Source organism: Osmerus mordax, chromosome 4, assembly GCF_038355195.1.
Source record: "Osmerus mordax isolate fOsmMor3 chromosome 4, fOsmMor3.pri, whole genome shotgun sequence".
NCBI classification, from domain to species: domain Eukaryota; kingdom Metazoa; phylum Chordata; class Actinopteri; order Osmeriformes; family Osmeridae; genus Osmerus; species Osmerus mordax.
In genome coordinates this window covers 19,245,970-19,257,944 of record NC_090053.1, presented here as the reverse complement: position 1 = coordinate 19,257,944, position 11,975 = coordinate 19,245,970, and the positions used below count along the sequence as shown (strand labels likewise).

Sequence of the window (11,975 nt, the reverse complement as noted above, 5' to 3'; positions counted from 1 at the left end):
ATTCCCTTGTCTTGCAAAGGCCTCACATTCGGTTTACTGCAGCCATTGAGAAAACCAGTGATGGAATTTGTATGCGTTAAGCAAGCTTTCTTTCATATAGCCGGTTTCCCTATTTTAGTATGCAGGTTGGGTGTATATATGGAGTCAGGTGGCTGAGCGGTGAGGGAGTCGGGCTAGTAATCTGAAGGTTGCCGGTTCGATTCCCCGGCCGTGTCAAATGACGTTGTGTCCTTGGGCAAGGCACTTCATCCTACTTGCCTCGGGGGAATGTCCCTGTACTTACTGTAAGTCGCTCTGGATAAGAGCGTCTGCTAAATGACTAAATGTAAATGTAAAATATGGAAAAGCTATATCAATCATTTCAAGTTTTGTTTACTATTACTATCAATAACCCTCCCAACATCCAAGATCCCCTAGGGGCAGTAGTTCGATTTAAAAAGACCAAAAAGGTCGATGAGGACAGCCTTTAAGAGAGAAAGCGATTCCCCATTGATCTGTCACATCAGAATTTTGATTTGGGTCACGAAAGTCTTGAAATTTGAGTGAGAATGTCGCCCGGTAGACCGCAGACATGTCTTCACGTCATGTCACAAAGTTAATAATTTTACAGTTTTATAGTCAATTCTACACCTAAAAAGTCGAACAGGGCAGCTTTCAAGAGATATGGGAATTCTGCTTTTAGCCACCTGGTCCGATTTTTTTGTGATTTGTGTAAAACTGGCAATCTGAGTGAGACTGCGTCCCCGTTACACTGTTTTGATGTTGTTAGCCTCAGTCAGACTCGGTTCGCTCACTGGCAGTGTGCACAATGTTGTATTTCACTCCATTCTACACTATAAACGTCAGGCAGGACTGCCTTTTGTAGATACGAGCCTGCTGAAGATAGCCAGCCTCTTGGATATCTTTAACCGAGCCTGTTTCATTCGTCATTTGCCTGAGAAAGTGACTGAGAAAGTAACCTCCGTTAGCAAGGCTAGTTTTGCCCGATCACTTGGTCAGGCTATTTAGAGGTATCGGGGTCAAGTGCCTCAACAGTAACGTAATCAACCACGTCACCAAAGAGCGCTTGGGTTGAATTCGTTTTCAACAAATAACATACTACGTTGATCTGATTGGTTGTAGGTCTATCCAATTGAGCTAAGAGGCATTTTTTTCCGGGTTCGGTTGAAACACGCCCCATACTCACAGCCCAACGGAGCGGTATCAGACTCATATTCTGACTAGAATTATAAGTATGACAACGTCAGGCTAGGGGTTCATAGGGAATCCTGAGATGCACTCAGACTCCCCAAATAAACATTCATCAACCTTTGTCGTGTCTGTTGGATTTTACCCCTAAACAGACTTTATGGACTTTAAAAACATTTATCAAGGACCACTCTACTACATGGGCATCATAAGGATGGTATGAAATAATGTGTCAACATGCTTTTCTTTTTATACTGTGTTGTTTTAAATTGACATGTTAATGAAACTTGGACAGACAGACAGGCAGCTTCCTGTCACTGACCAGACCCTGCGGCATACAGTGTGTTGGTTTGTGTGATTGAATGAATCCAGTGATGTGAATCCAACAGAACAGTCAAATAAGATTGAGTGCAAAGAATGAGCTCTTTATATCACTATGTACTCGGTCTTCACATATTGCGCAGGTCTTCCTGTGGAGCTAACAGAAAACATTGAACACCTGTAGTGACCGAGCAGACACTAGTCAGAAAACTTGTACTGTAACCAGTTTCTCCTGTCTGGGGTTTCATAATCACAGAACTATCAGGGCTTAGTGACTCATGCAGTCACGCAGGGGCGTGGACAGACATTTTGAACGTACGAGGCTTAGCCCAAACCTAACATCGGCCCTTGGATAGGCTTCATTTCACCACAGCTGGGGACCGAATCATAGAATGATCATTTTGCATGAATTTGAGCGCAAATAATTTTTTGGAGCTTTATGTAACATAAACATGACTTTAGACTCATTTTTATCATGACTGTAGGTGCCAAATCTGATTACATCATAAATCAACAGGCAATTTCAAAAGTTTCTTTATAAGCTATATTCCTATCTTTATTCCTCTTCTGGAAAAATACCAAACATCCAGCTAATTTTGCCTATGTTCTGCCATTATGTCCTCTAGTCTCTTTCCGCTGTCACTGACCATCACTCAGCGGGGACCATCAGACCCCACAGACTCCCCCCCCAGACCCTCAAACCCCATCAGATTCCCCCCCCCCCCCCAGACCCTCACACCCCATCAGACTCCCCCCCCCCCCTCAGACCCACACACCCTCAGACCCCTCACACCCTCAGACCCACACACCCTCAGACCCCTCACACCCTCAGACCCCTCACACCCCATCAGATTCCCCCCCCCCAGACCCTCACACCCCATCAGACTCCCCCCCCCCTCAGACCCACACACCCTCAGACCCCTCACACCCTCAGACCCACACACCCTCAGACCCCTCACACCCTCAGACCCCTCACACCCTCAGACCCACACACCCTCAGACCCCTCAGACCCCTCACACCCTCAGACCCTCACACCCTCAGACCCACACACCCTCAGACCCCTCACACCCTCAGACCCACACACCCTCAGACCCCTCACACCCTCAGACCCCTCACACCCTCAGACCCCTCACACCCTCAGACCCACACACCCTCAGACCCCTCACACCCTCAGACCCACACACCCTCAGACCCCTCACACCCTCAGACCCACACACCCTCAGACCCCTCACACCCTCAGACCCTCACACCCTCAGACCCACACACCCTCAGACCCACACACCCTCAGACCCCTCACACCCTCAGACCCCTCACACCCTCAGACCCACACACCCTCAGACCCCTCACACCCTCAGACCCACACACCCTCAGACCCCTCACACCATTCAAATTAGACTATTTGCCAAGACCTTCCTCCTGTGATTTTCTTAGAACTTGTTGGAAAGATAAAGATCAGAGAACACAGTCTTTGTTACCTTCATTTATGTTACACACCACAGTCAAGCATGATTGGCTATTCCTCCAAACATACATTTAGTTCAGTCAAGACACTCACGTGATTGCTTTCACCATTTATTCATATACATGAGAATAGGTTTAACATTGGCCAAATGGATGTACATGGGGCAGCGCTCCCTGCCTTCCCTGCAGCATGCATGACATGAGGCAGGGAGCAACGAGTTAAATCCCCCACGGGGAGTACAGACAGACAACACGGGGGAGAAGGGGATGGTGGTGGGTGGCAGCAGCGCAGAACTAAGGTAATCGAGGATGCGTGTGCGTGCATGTGTGTGACTTTCTAGCGCCGCCTATCGAGCTAAGCCTATGGGCTGAGAACACGGCTATGGGTGAGATGACGCAGGCTGCCCGAGTGACATGCCTGAACTAGCTTCACTCTTTTTCTGCATTTCATGATTGTGGTACTGGGGGAATGCAGGTCAGACAATCAGGTTTGTTATTCATCTGGATTACAAGCTCCAGTACCCAAGAATGCTGATAAATGTCTTATCAGAGATCTGGTGAGGTTGTTGTATGGTTAGTCATGTGTGACAGTGTAACATAGCAGGTCATTTTAGGTTAACAGAGGATCCTCTGTTGTATGCAATGACTGGCCAAGGGTCTGGGAAGCTCAGAGAAAAATACTTTAAGCAAACAGTATTTTTTTCCTTCTGAATGTTGAAACAAATTCTTCACCAATTAAATGTCATGTCTCTCTTTCTCTCCCCCTGCACTCTCTCTCTCTATGTATACTTTTTGTTGACCTTTGGATTGTAGTTTATCAGTCTGACATGTGCCTGGGGCCAGTAGTACCTGGCACCTAGTACAGAAATGTACTGATCTCGCCTACACGCAGACAGACAGAGGCGAAAGCAGTACAGAGGGACCTAGACCCAGGAACCAGAACCTTGGCCAAAGACCCAGACCCAGGACCTGGGTACAGACCCAGGACCCAGACCTAGATTCAGTACCCTGACCTAGACCCAGGGCCAAGACCCAGAACCAGGACACAGAGCCAACCTATATCTTCCAACTGACCTAACTGCCATAGCAGGTAAACCTGCTTGCTTTCATTTTTGCACAGAATAAAACTGCATATCAACACAGCATTCAGGATTACGGATCTGAGAGGTCTGTCCTTAACCACTGATAAATTAACAATAATTAAAGATTACCACTAATGATTACTTTATTACTCTTATACTGTTTTGAATAAACAATGTTTGATCTATAGTCTGCTATATTAGCTGATGATAACATGGTACATCAAGGCCATTTCTAGGAGCCCTATCTAAAGACTAAACAAAACCTATCTAGCACCTTGAATTCGCAGCTTCTCCCTGTGCTTGCAAAAGCTATGATGATTATCAGCCCCTGACGTTTCTTGTTGGAGTAAAACCTTCCATATTACTATTACTATTTAACTGCCCTTCATTCTTGTATCATTTGTGCAGTCCTCTGAGATGCTCAGCTTGAGTGTATCAGACACCTGCACCTTACAGATCTGTCACCTTGCAGATCTGTAATAAATACTTTGATTTTGTCCTGAACGTTTATTTTGCAATTGACTTCATTGACTTGGTACTTTCACAACAATAGGGTCAAATCCGAGACTTCTTCCATCCAAACTGACTGCAGGTTCTGCAGTGAAGCAGACAGGAGAGAAAGAGTCCAGCCAGTTCCAGGTATGCTGTCGTGGACTAGATACTGGAGCTACGTCTTCTACCCTAAACTACACTGATTGCTTTAACAGTATTGATCAACCACCCAGTGGATGGATGGTGTAAGATGAGTGATGGTATAACTTAGAGCCAGTTGTTGTGTTGGGTAAAGATGGCGTTTGTGTGTGTGCACGAAATTTAGGGCCTTACATTTTTCCTAACCAGATAAACGTGTTCCAGGGAATATCAGCTCATGTCATTTTACATAATCTTTCACTTGAAATGAGGTAGACTTAGACTGGCCCAGTCCCCTTTATTCAGTTGAGCAGTCATTTAGGACAAAGATGTAAAGTTGAGTTCAAGTTTGAGTTCAAGCTCGGTAAGATCATTTTAATTTGATCTCAACAGGACACCGTACAGCCGGCCGACAAACCAGGCGAGACGGTGACTAGGGACCTTTGATGACCTCATCCCTTCCTGTGGTCATCCCATCGCCATCTGTCCTGTCCTGCGGTAAGTAAGGCACGAGACAGGGGCGGAGCCTGTCCTGCACTTCCATGAGAGGTCAGAGGTCACCTCCAGCTGTGGCAGTGCCCCCGGATGGAGGGTACAGCTGGATTATCCTGCTGGCGTGCTTCCTGGTTTTCGGCCTGACCTTCGGGGTCATCAAGTCCTTTGGGGTCCTCTACGTCGAGATACACCGCTACTACGAAACCACGGCAACAGGCACTTCCTGGATCACCTCCATCGCTGTGGCTGCCATCCACTGTGTAGGTGAGGGCCAAAATGAATGCTGGGATGAGGCACTGGAATAGATGAACACAAGATTAGTTGGTATTTACCTCGTCATTTGCTTGCATCCCCATGTGACATCCTCCTGTCAGCAGAGGCATTTGTTCGTTATATTTCAACTACTTTATGTGAATTATTCAAATCCTGGGTAACAGATCCCACAGGTGACCCAAACGGGAGGCTCTGTTACAGTCTCCTGCTTCGTTCATATCACACCATTGATCTCCTGATGCTCGGTGTTCAGTGTGTGAGGCTCCAGCCACTAGAGGGCGATCTCCCACATTGTGCGCAGGACAAACAAGGAAGCGTTGATTCATCTTAGCGTAGTGACACACACGCACGTGTGCAGGAAACGGCGACCCACACACACACAGACGCAGACACATGCAGACACATGCAGGAGTGTCCACCAAAGAAATGTGTATGCATTTTCCCAGGGCTCTCAAGTTTTATAGAAAGTTTGGCGTGAGATTCCCATACTGGTGATGTTTTCTGATTGCCGTTTTACTCTGTATAAATCGAGAAAACAATCATCTCAGTATGCCTGCGCCTCGTATATTAATTGCATGTAGCGTGACAAGTCATCCCTTATTTCCCAGCGCGAGAAAGGGTTGAAATGCGTGAGAAATACAAGGTGTTGCGTGAGAAATGGCTGAAACGGCGAATACTTGAGCCCTGATATTCACATCCATGCCGTCCTTCCTCCAAGGGCAGCCAGAAGCAGTGGGCATCCCGACCAGCGAGTCTCAGTAACAGCTGCTTTGAGTCTATGTCAGGAGGCGCTGGATGCAGTGGTTAGCACAGTGGCTCGTCCTGCATGACCAGCACATATTGAGCTTATGGTCGATCAGTAGAACGCATGCCTGCTGTCTCGATCAATAACATGAAAACATAACGGATGGAGTCCACCTTGGAATCGAAGGTTTCTCTGTTGAAGGTTAGATGATGATTTGGTTCTGTGTGTCCCTGCGCAGCACCTGTAGGGTCGGCCCTGAGCGCCCGCTACAGCCATCGCGCAGTGGTCATGACTGGTGGACTGCTGAGCGGTATCGGCATGGTGGGCGGGGCTTACGCCCGTACCCTGGTAGAACTCTACATCACAGTGGGCTTCCTGACTGGTGGGTTTGGCCGTCACCCAACACCTTGTATTGAAAACCAAAACGGATGCGCCTCATTGTGATTCAAATTTTTATTTAGACCTGTGACGCTGTCACCCACCCCCACCTTCCACAGGCTGTGGCTACGCCCTCGCCTGGACCCCCACGGTGACCATGCTGGGCTTGTACTTTGAGCGGCGCCGCCCCCTGGCCAACGCCCTGGCCAGCACAGGAGAGTGCATCTTTACCTTCCTCCTCACCCCCTTCCTCCAGCTCCTGGTGAACCACTACTCCTGGAGGGGGGCCATGCTGGTGCTGGGGGGGCTCCAGCTCAACCTGTGTGTGTGTGGAATGCTTCTGAGGCCCCTGGATCCCCCCCAGAGGAGACGGGCCCCCAGAGAGGAGGAGGGACCAGCGCTGGAGGTCCAACCCCAGATGCAGAGAGACCCGCAGGGGGCTGTAGGAGCCCGAGCCCCAGGTGAGGCCCTCTCCAGCAGGGCGGCGCTGCGTGGCAAGGTGCTGCGCTACGTGGACTACACCCTGATCTACAGCCCCTCCTTCGTGGTGTACTCCATGTTCGGCGTGTTCGCCGCGCTCGGCTTTTTCGCCCCGGCTCTCTTCCTGGTGCCCTACGCACGCAGCCGTGGGGTGGAGGAGTACCAGGCGGCGGCGCTCATGTCCATCTCGGCAGCCTCTGACCTGACCGGGCGCATCCTCTTCGGCTGGGTGGCCAACCTGCGTCTGATGCCGACCATCCGCCAGCTGACGGTGTCCGTGCTGGTTTTGGGGGGCGTGCTGCTCCTCTGCCCCCTGGCCGGATCCTTCCCCGAGCTGGCGGCGTTCAGCGTGGCGTTCGGCCTGGCGTTCGGGGCCACCGTGTCCATCCACATCACGGTGCTGGCGGAGGTGGTTGGTGTCCACAGGCTGGGCAGCGCCCTGGGTTTCTTCATGCTCCTCCGGAGCAGCGGAGGGCTTCTGGGCCCTCCCATTGCTGGTGAGGACACCATGGGTGTTACTGTACACAGACCATACACACACACACACACACAAACCTGAGGTGAATACCAACCCCTGTGCTGTACCCGGCATTGTAACTGTGTGAGATATCCACCAAGGTCACCCTCCACCAGGGTACCATGGATGACAGTCCATTTACACTTCTCTACACGCGCTGTACGTCCTCATTCAGAGAGACAGGGAGGGAGAGGGGAACAGAGAGCGAGAGAAAGAGAGAGAGAGAGAGAGAGAGAGAGAGAGTAGTTGAGGGAGAGGGAAAAGGGAGGGAGAGAGAGAGAGAGATGTGGGTTGTGTGCAAACATATATCATGGTGCTTTACAGTTGTGTTAATTTCATGGGCTATTAGTCTTGTGACTAATGTTGCCCACTGGAATGGGCTTCTCCCCTGAAGGCCTGCTCCCTCTCCAACACTCGCTCCTCCTCCTCTCCTCCTGCTCCTGCTGCTCCTCTGGTTCTCCTCTGTACCTCTACTCCTCCTCTTCTACCTCTGGCCTCTCTTCCTCCCCTCCGCAGAATAACACGGTTTGCTGTTATTCTATTGTGGTGACATATAACCAGACCGGTTGATCTCTGTTCAGAATGCTGCGGACCATAAAGTATGCCCCCCCCTACACACACCCCATCTTACCCCAATTTGGGCCACTGGTCACACATCACTGCTCTCTCTTTCTCTCTTTCTGAAATAATAGCTTTAAATCCAGCATGCTAGGGCCTGAATCTATACCGGCACCTTGGGCATGCCAGCCGGCCAGCCATCCAGCCAGCCAGCCAGCCAGCCAGCCAGCCAGCCAGCCTCCACCTCTAAATCAACTCCCAGTGCCAAGTTCTGGCCAGCTCCCCACAGACAAAACTGTCACTTCTTAATTGCTGTTAGAAACTCTTAGTCACACCATTGATTAGATTTATAGTGTTGTCCATCTTGCAGTGGTAAGGGGGAGTAATAGTTGCTGCTATACAAGGTTCAGATTTAGAGAGTGGAGGGGTGTCTGGATCTAAGGACGGCCTTTCTCCGTGGGTCACCAGGCCAACCCAATTGGGTTATTTTCTATTGACATGGACTGTTTGTAGCCTGGACCATTGTAGCCTTAGAACTGACAACCAGCAACTTCACAATACTGCTGGTATTTAATCCAGATGGACTTCCCTGCCTTCCTCATGCCCTTGTTCCTATTGTCCTCTTCTCTCTCTCTCTCTAGTTCCGACTGAAGCCCATGTACTGCTGTTCATACTACTGTATGAAAACTGTACTGTTCTTTCAATTCCAAGGAAGAACTTGATGCATATCTATCACACACGGTATCGAAACAACATATTGGATGTTATCTTATAGCTAACTACGAACAGCTATGGTGTTTCTATCTCTTTTGTGCCATGGTGGACCGGAAATCTTTGTCCATTTGAGAAGTTTCTTAGAAGCAGGAAGAAACCTGGACACTACACTGGAGAGGTCAACTGACACCACACTAACATGTCTTATTGGCTCCCCAGGGTTCTTCATTGATAAGATGAGTGACTATGGGACAGGCTTCCTGATGGCAGGCGTGGCCCTCATAGTCTCCGCCCTCTTCCTGATGCTGCTGCACCAGATGATGCCCTGGGGGCTGGCGCAGTCACCCATGAAGGGACGTGATTCACCGACAGAGTTCGACAGGGGGCTGGAAGGAGGAGCCTGGAAGGAGGAGCCTGAGGAGACGATGTAAAGACGGAGAAAAGGATGGCTAGAGACTGGGAGAGAGAGGGGGGGGGTGGAGGGCGAGGGAAAGAGAGAGAGAGAGAGAGAGAGAGAGAGAGAGAGAGAGAGAGAGAGAGAGAGAGAGAAAGAGAGAGAGAGAGAGAGAGAGAGAGAGAGAGAGAGAGAGAGAGTGGGAGAGGGAGTGGGAGGGAGAGGGCGAGGGAGAGGGAGAGAGAGGGGGGGAGAGGGGGAGAGAGGGGGGGGAGAGGGGGAGAGAGAGGGGGCCTGTTCCTCCTGTGTAGACCACTGAAGAAGGACAGAGACAAGCCAGCATCAGGACCTACAGCTGGGAAAGTTGACCTCTGACCTAACTAGAACTACAAAAACGGTTTCACCATCGCACACATAACCATAGTCATCACACTTCAGTGTTACGGGTCTCAACCTGTGGTTTGTATACAGATCCACAGTTAGGATTAAATCTACCAACAACAAAACAGTTTTACTTGAAAGGACAGTACTTCTTAGTAAAAACACAGAGAACATAGATGTTAGTATTATGTAATGTGAATATTATTAAATGTCTATTCTTGACAGGGACGTATCAAATAAGTGATATAGCGTTTGTTTCCAACACAACCTCACAAGGTTAGCTGGGCCAACAATGCTCTCTAGTGGTAAGTGAAGGCATGGTGACTTATTGCTCAAAATGTTCCTTTTAATAAAACTCAGATCCACTTGGTCCACTTTACAGCCCAACAAGCACACCAGCATTAGTCATTTTCAAATTGCTTTCACACAAAGCATTCAAAACACATTTTTAAGTTGAGTAAATCATATCAAACTAAATGAAATCTGGTCCAAATTGTACTAATCACTCCCACTTGAATGTGAACCCTCCTTTGAACTATGTTAGAATATATTGATTTTTTGAGTTAGTGTTCATTGGGCCATTATCAAATGATTAATTGAAATATTTTCAGTTGATATCAAGATTTATGGTTTGATGGAGGTAGTTTATTTTGTGTCATGCATTTTTTGCTGTGCGTTTTAGAACAGTAAATCCTGTTTGGACAAATATGTTCAAGCCTTGCAAAACTGTCCACCGCAAACCGTCTCCAGAGACAGATCGTAAATACTGATGTTAGCTACTTTGAAACTCCAAACGATGTGCCACTTTCAAACTCAAAACAAATGTGTAAAAGTACCATTTGGTTTAGCTTTCAGTGGAGCTGTAATTTTTAACATGTTTATAGATAACTTGTGTTTTCACACACACAATAATAAAGTAGGTCCCTGGAGGAATGACTGTGTAGGTGGAACACAGCCCTATGGAGATACTCAGTATGTAGGTGGAACACAGCCCTATGGAGATACTCAGTATGTAGGTGGAACACAGCCCTATGGAGATACTCAGTATGTAGGTGGAACACAGCCCTATGGAGATACTCAGTATGTAGGTGGAACACAGCCCTATGGAGATACTCAGTATGTAGGTGGAACACAGCCCTATGGAGATACTCAGTATGTAGGTGGAACACAGCCCTATGGAGATACTCAGTATGTAGGTGGAACACAGCCCTATGGAGATACTCAGTATGTAGGTGGAACACAGCCCTATGGAGATACTCAGTATGTAGGTGGAACACAGCCCTATGGAGATACTCAGTATGTAGGTGGAACACAGCCCTATGGAGATACTCAGTATGTAGGTGGAACACAGCCCTATGGAGATACTCAGTATGTAGGTGGAAACACAGCCCTATGGAGATACTCAGTATGTAGGTGGAACACAGCCCTATGGAGATACTCAGTATGTTCACATTCAATGCAGCCCAAAAATCCCACAGAGAGAAAAACATTTCTTCCTGTGTGTGTGTGTGTGTGTGTGTGTGTGTGTGTGTGTGTGTGTGTGTGTGTGTGTGTGTGTGTGTGTGTGTGTGTGTGCGTGCGTGCGTGTGTGTGTGTGTGTGAAGCTGTTTAAGTAGTTCCCTAACCCTGAACCGGCAGTTTTTCTGATAACCGCCTCCTATGGAATAACACAAACATACAGAAACAAACATGTCACCTCTCATAACTCTGTTGTAATAAACGCTAAACGGAGGTTTAGTCAGCATAATCCGTTCCATAAACACAGGCCCCCGGAATTTCACACACACACACACATTCTCTCTCTATTACACACGTCTGATTTTGTCTGTCCATTTTAGCCTCTCCCAACAGACAGGGAGGGGAGGAATATAAACAGAGAGAGAGAGAGAAAGAGGGGCAGACAAAGAGAGAGAGAGAAAGAGAGTGGGGGCAGAGAGAGAGAGAGAGAGAGAGAGAGGGGCAGACAGAGAGAGAGAGGGGGCAGATAGAGAGAGAGAGAGAGGGGGGGGGGCAGAGACAGAGAGGGGGCAGACAGAGAGAGAGAGAGAGAGAGGGGGGGGGGCAGAGACAGAGAGGGGGCAGACAGAGAAAGAGAGAGAGAGAGGGGGGGCAGACAAAGAGAGAGAAAGGGGGGGGGAGAGAGAGATAAGGCAGACAGAAAGAGAGAGAGAGAGGGGGGGGCAGAGAGAGAGAGAGAAAGAGGGGGGGGCAGAGACAGAGAGGGGAGGGGGAGAAAGACCAACAGACGGAGAAAACATTTTAATAACATACATTCTAACCAAGACGGCGGTAACGAATCACAAAGAACATGAATCTGAAAACCTCCTTCAACCCACACTTTGATGTGCACACACACA

General features: G+C 48.7%; 1 protein-coding gene across 1 annotated transcript; it reads left to right on the top strand.

The window, feature by feature from the left end:
* Positions 1-5,225: 5,225 nt before the first annotated feature.
* Positions 5,226-9,274, top strand: si:dkey-246g23.4 (uncharacterized protein LOC559426 homolog). Its single transcript, XM_067235131.1, has 4 exons — positions 5,226-5,442; positions 6,435-6,578; positions 6,694-7,551; positions 9,063-9,274. Exons 1-4 carry the CDS (start codon positions 5,226-5,228, stop codon positions 9,272-9,274), a joined length of 1,431 nt encoding a protein of 476 aa, XP_067091232.1.
* Positions 9,275-11,975: the final 2,701 nt, after the last annotated feature.

Bases quoted from the DNA above. Each gene is read 5' to 3' on its own strand.
- si:dkey-246g23.4 (XM_067235131.1), top strand. From the start codon at position 5,226: ATGAGAGGTCAGAGGTCACCTCCAGCTGTGGCAGTGCCCCCGGATGGA. The intron at 6,579-6,693 runs GTGGGTTTGGCC...CACCTTCCACAG, and splicing joins CACAGTGGGCTTCCTGACTG to GCTGTGGCTACGCCCTCGCC. The intron at 7,552-9,062 runs GTGAGGACACCA...TTGGCTCCCCAG, and splicing joins TCTGGGCCCTCCCATTGCTG to GGTTCTTCATTGATAAGATG.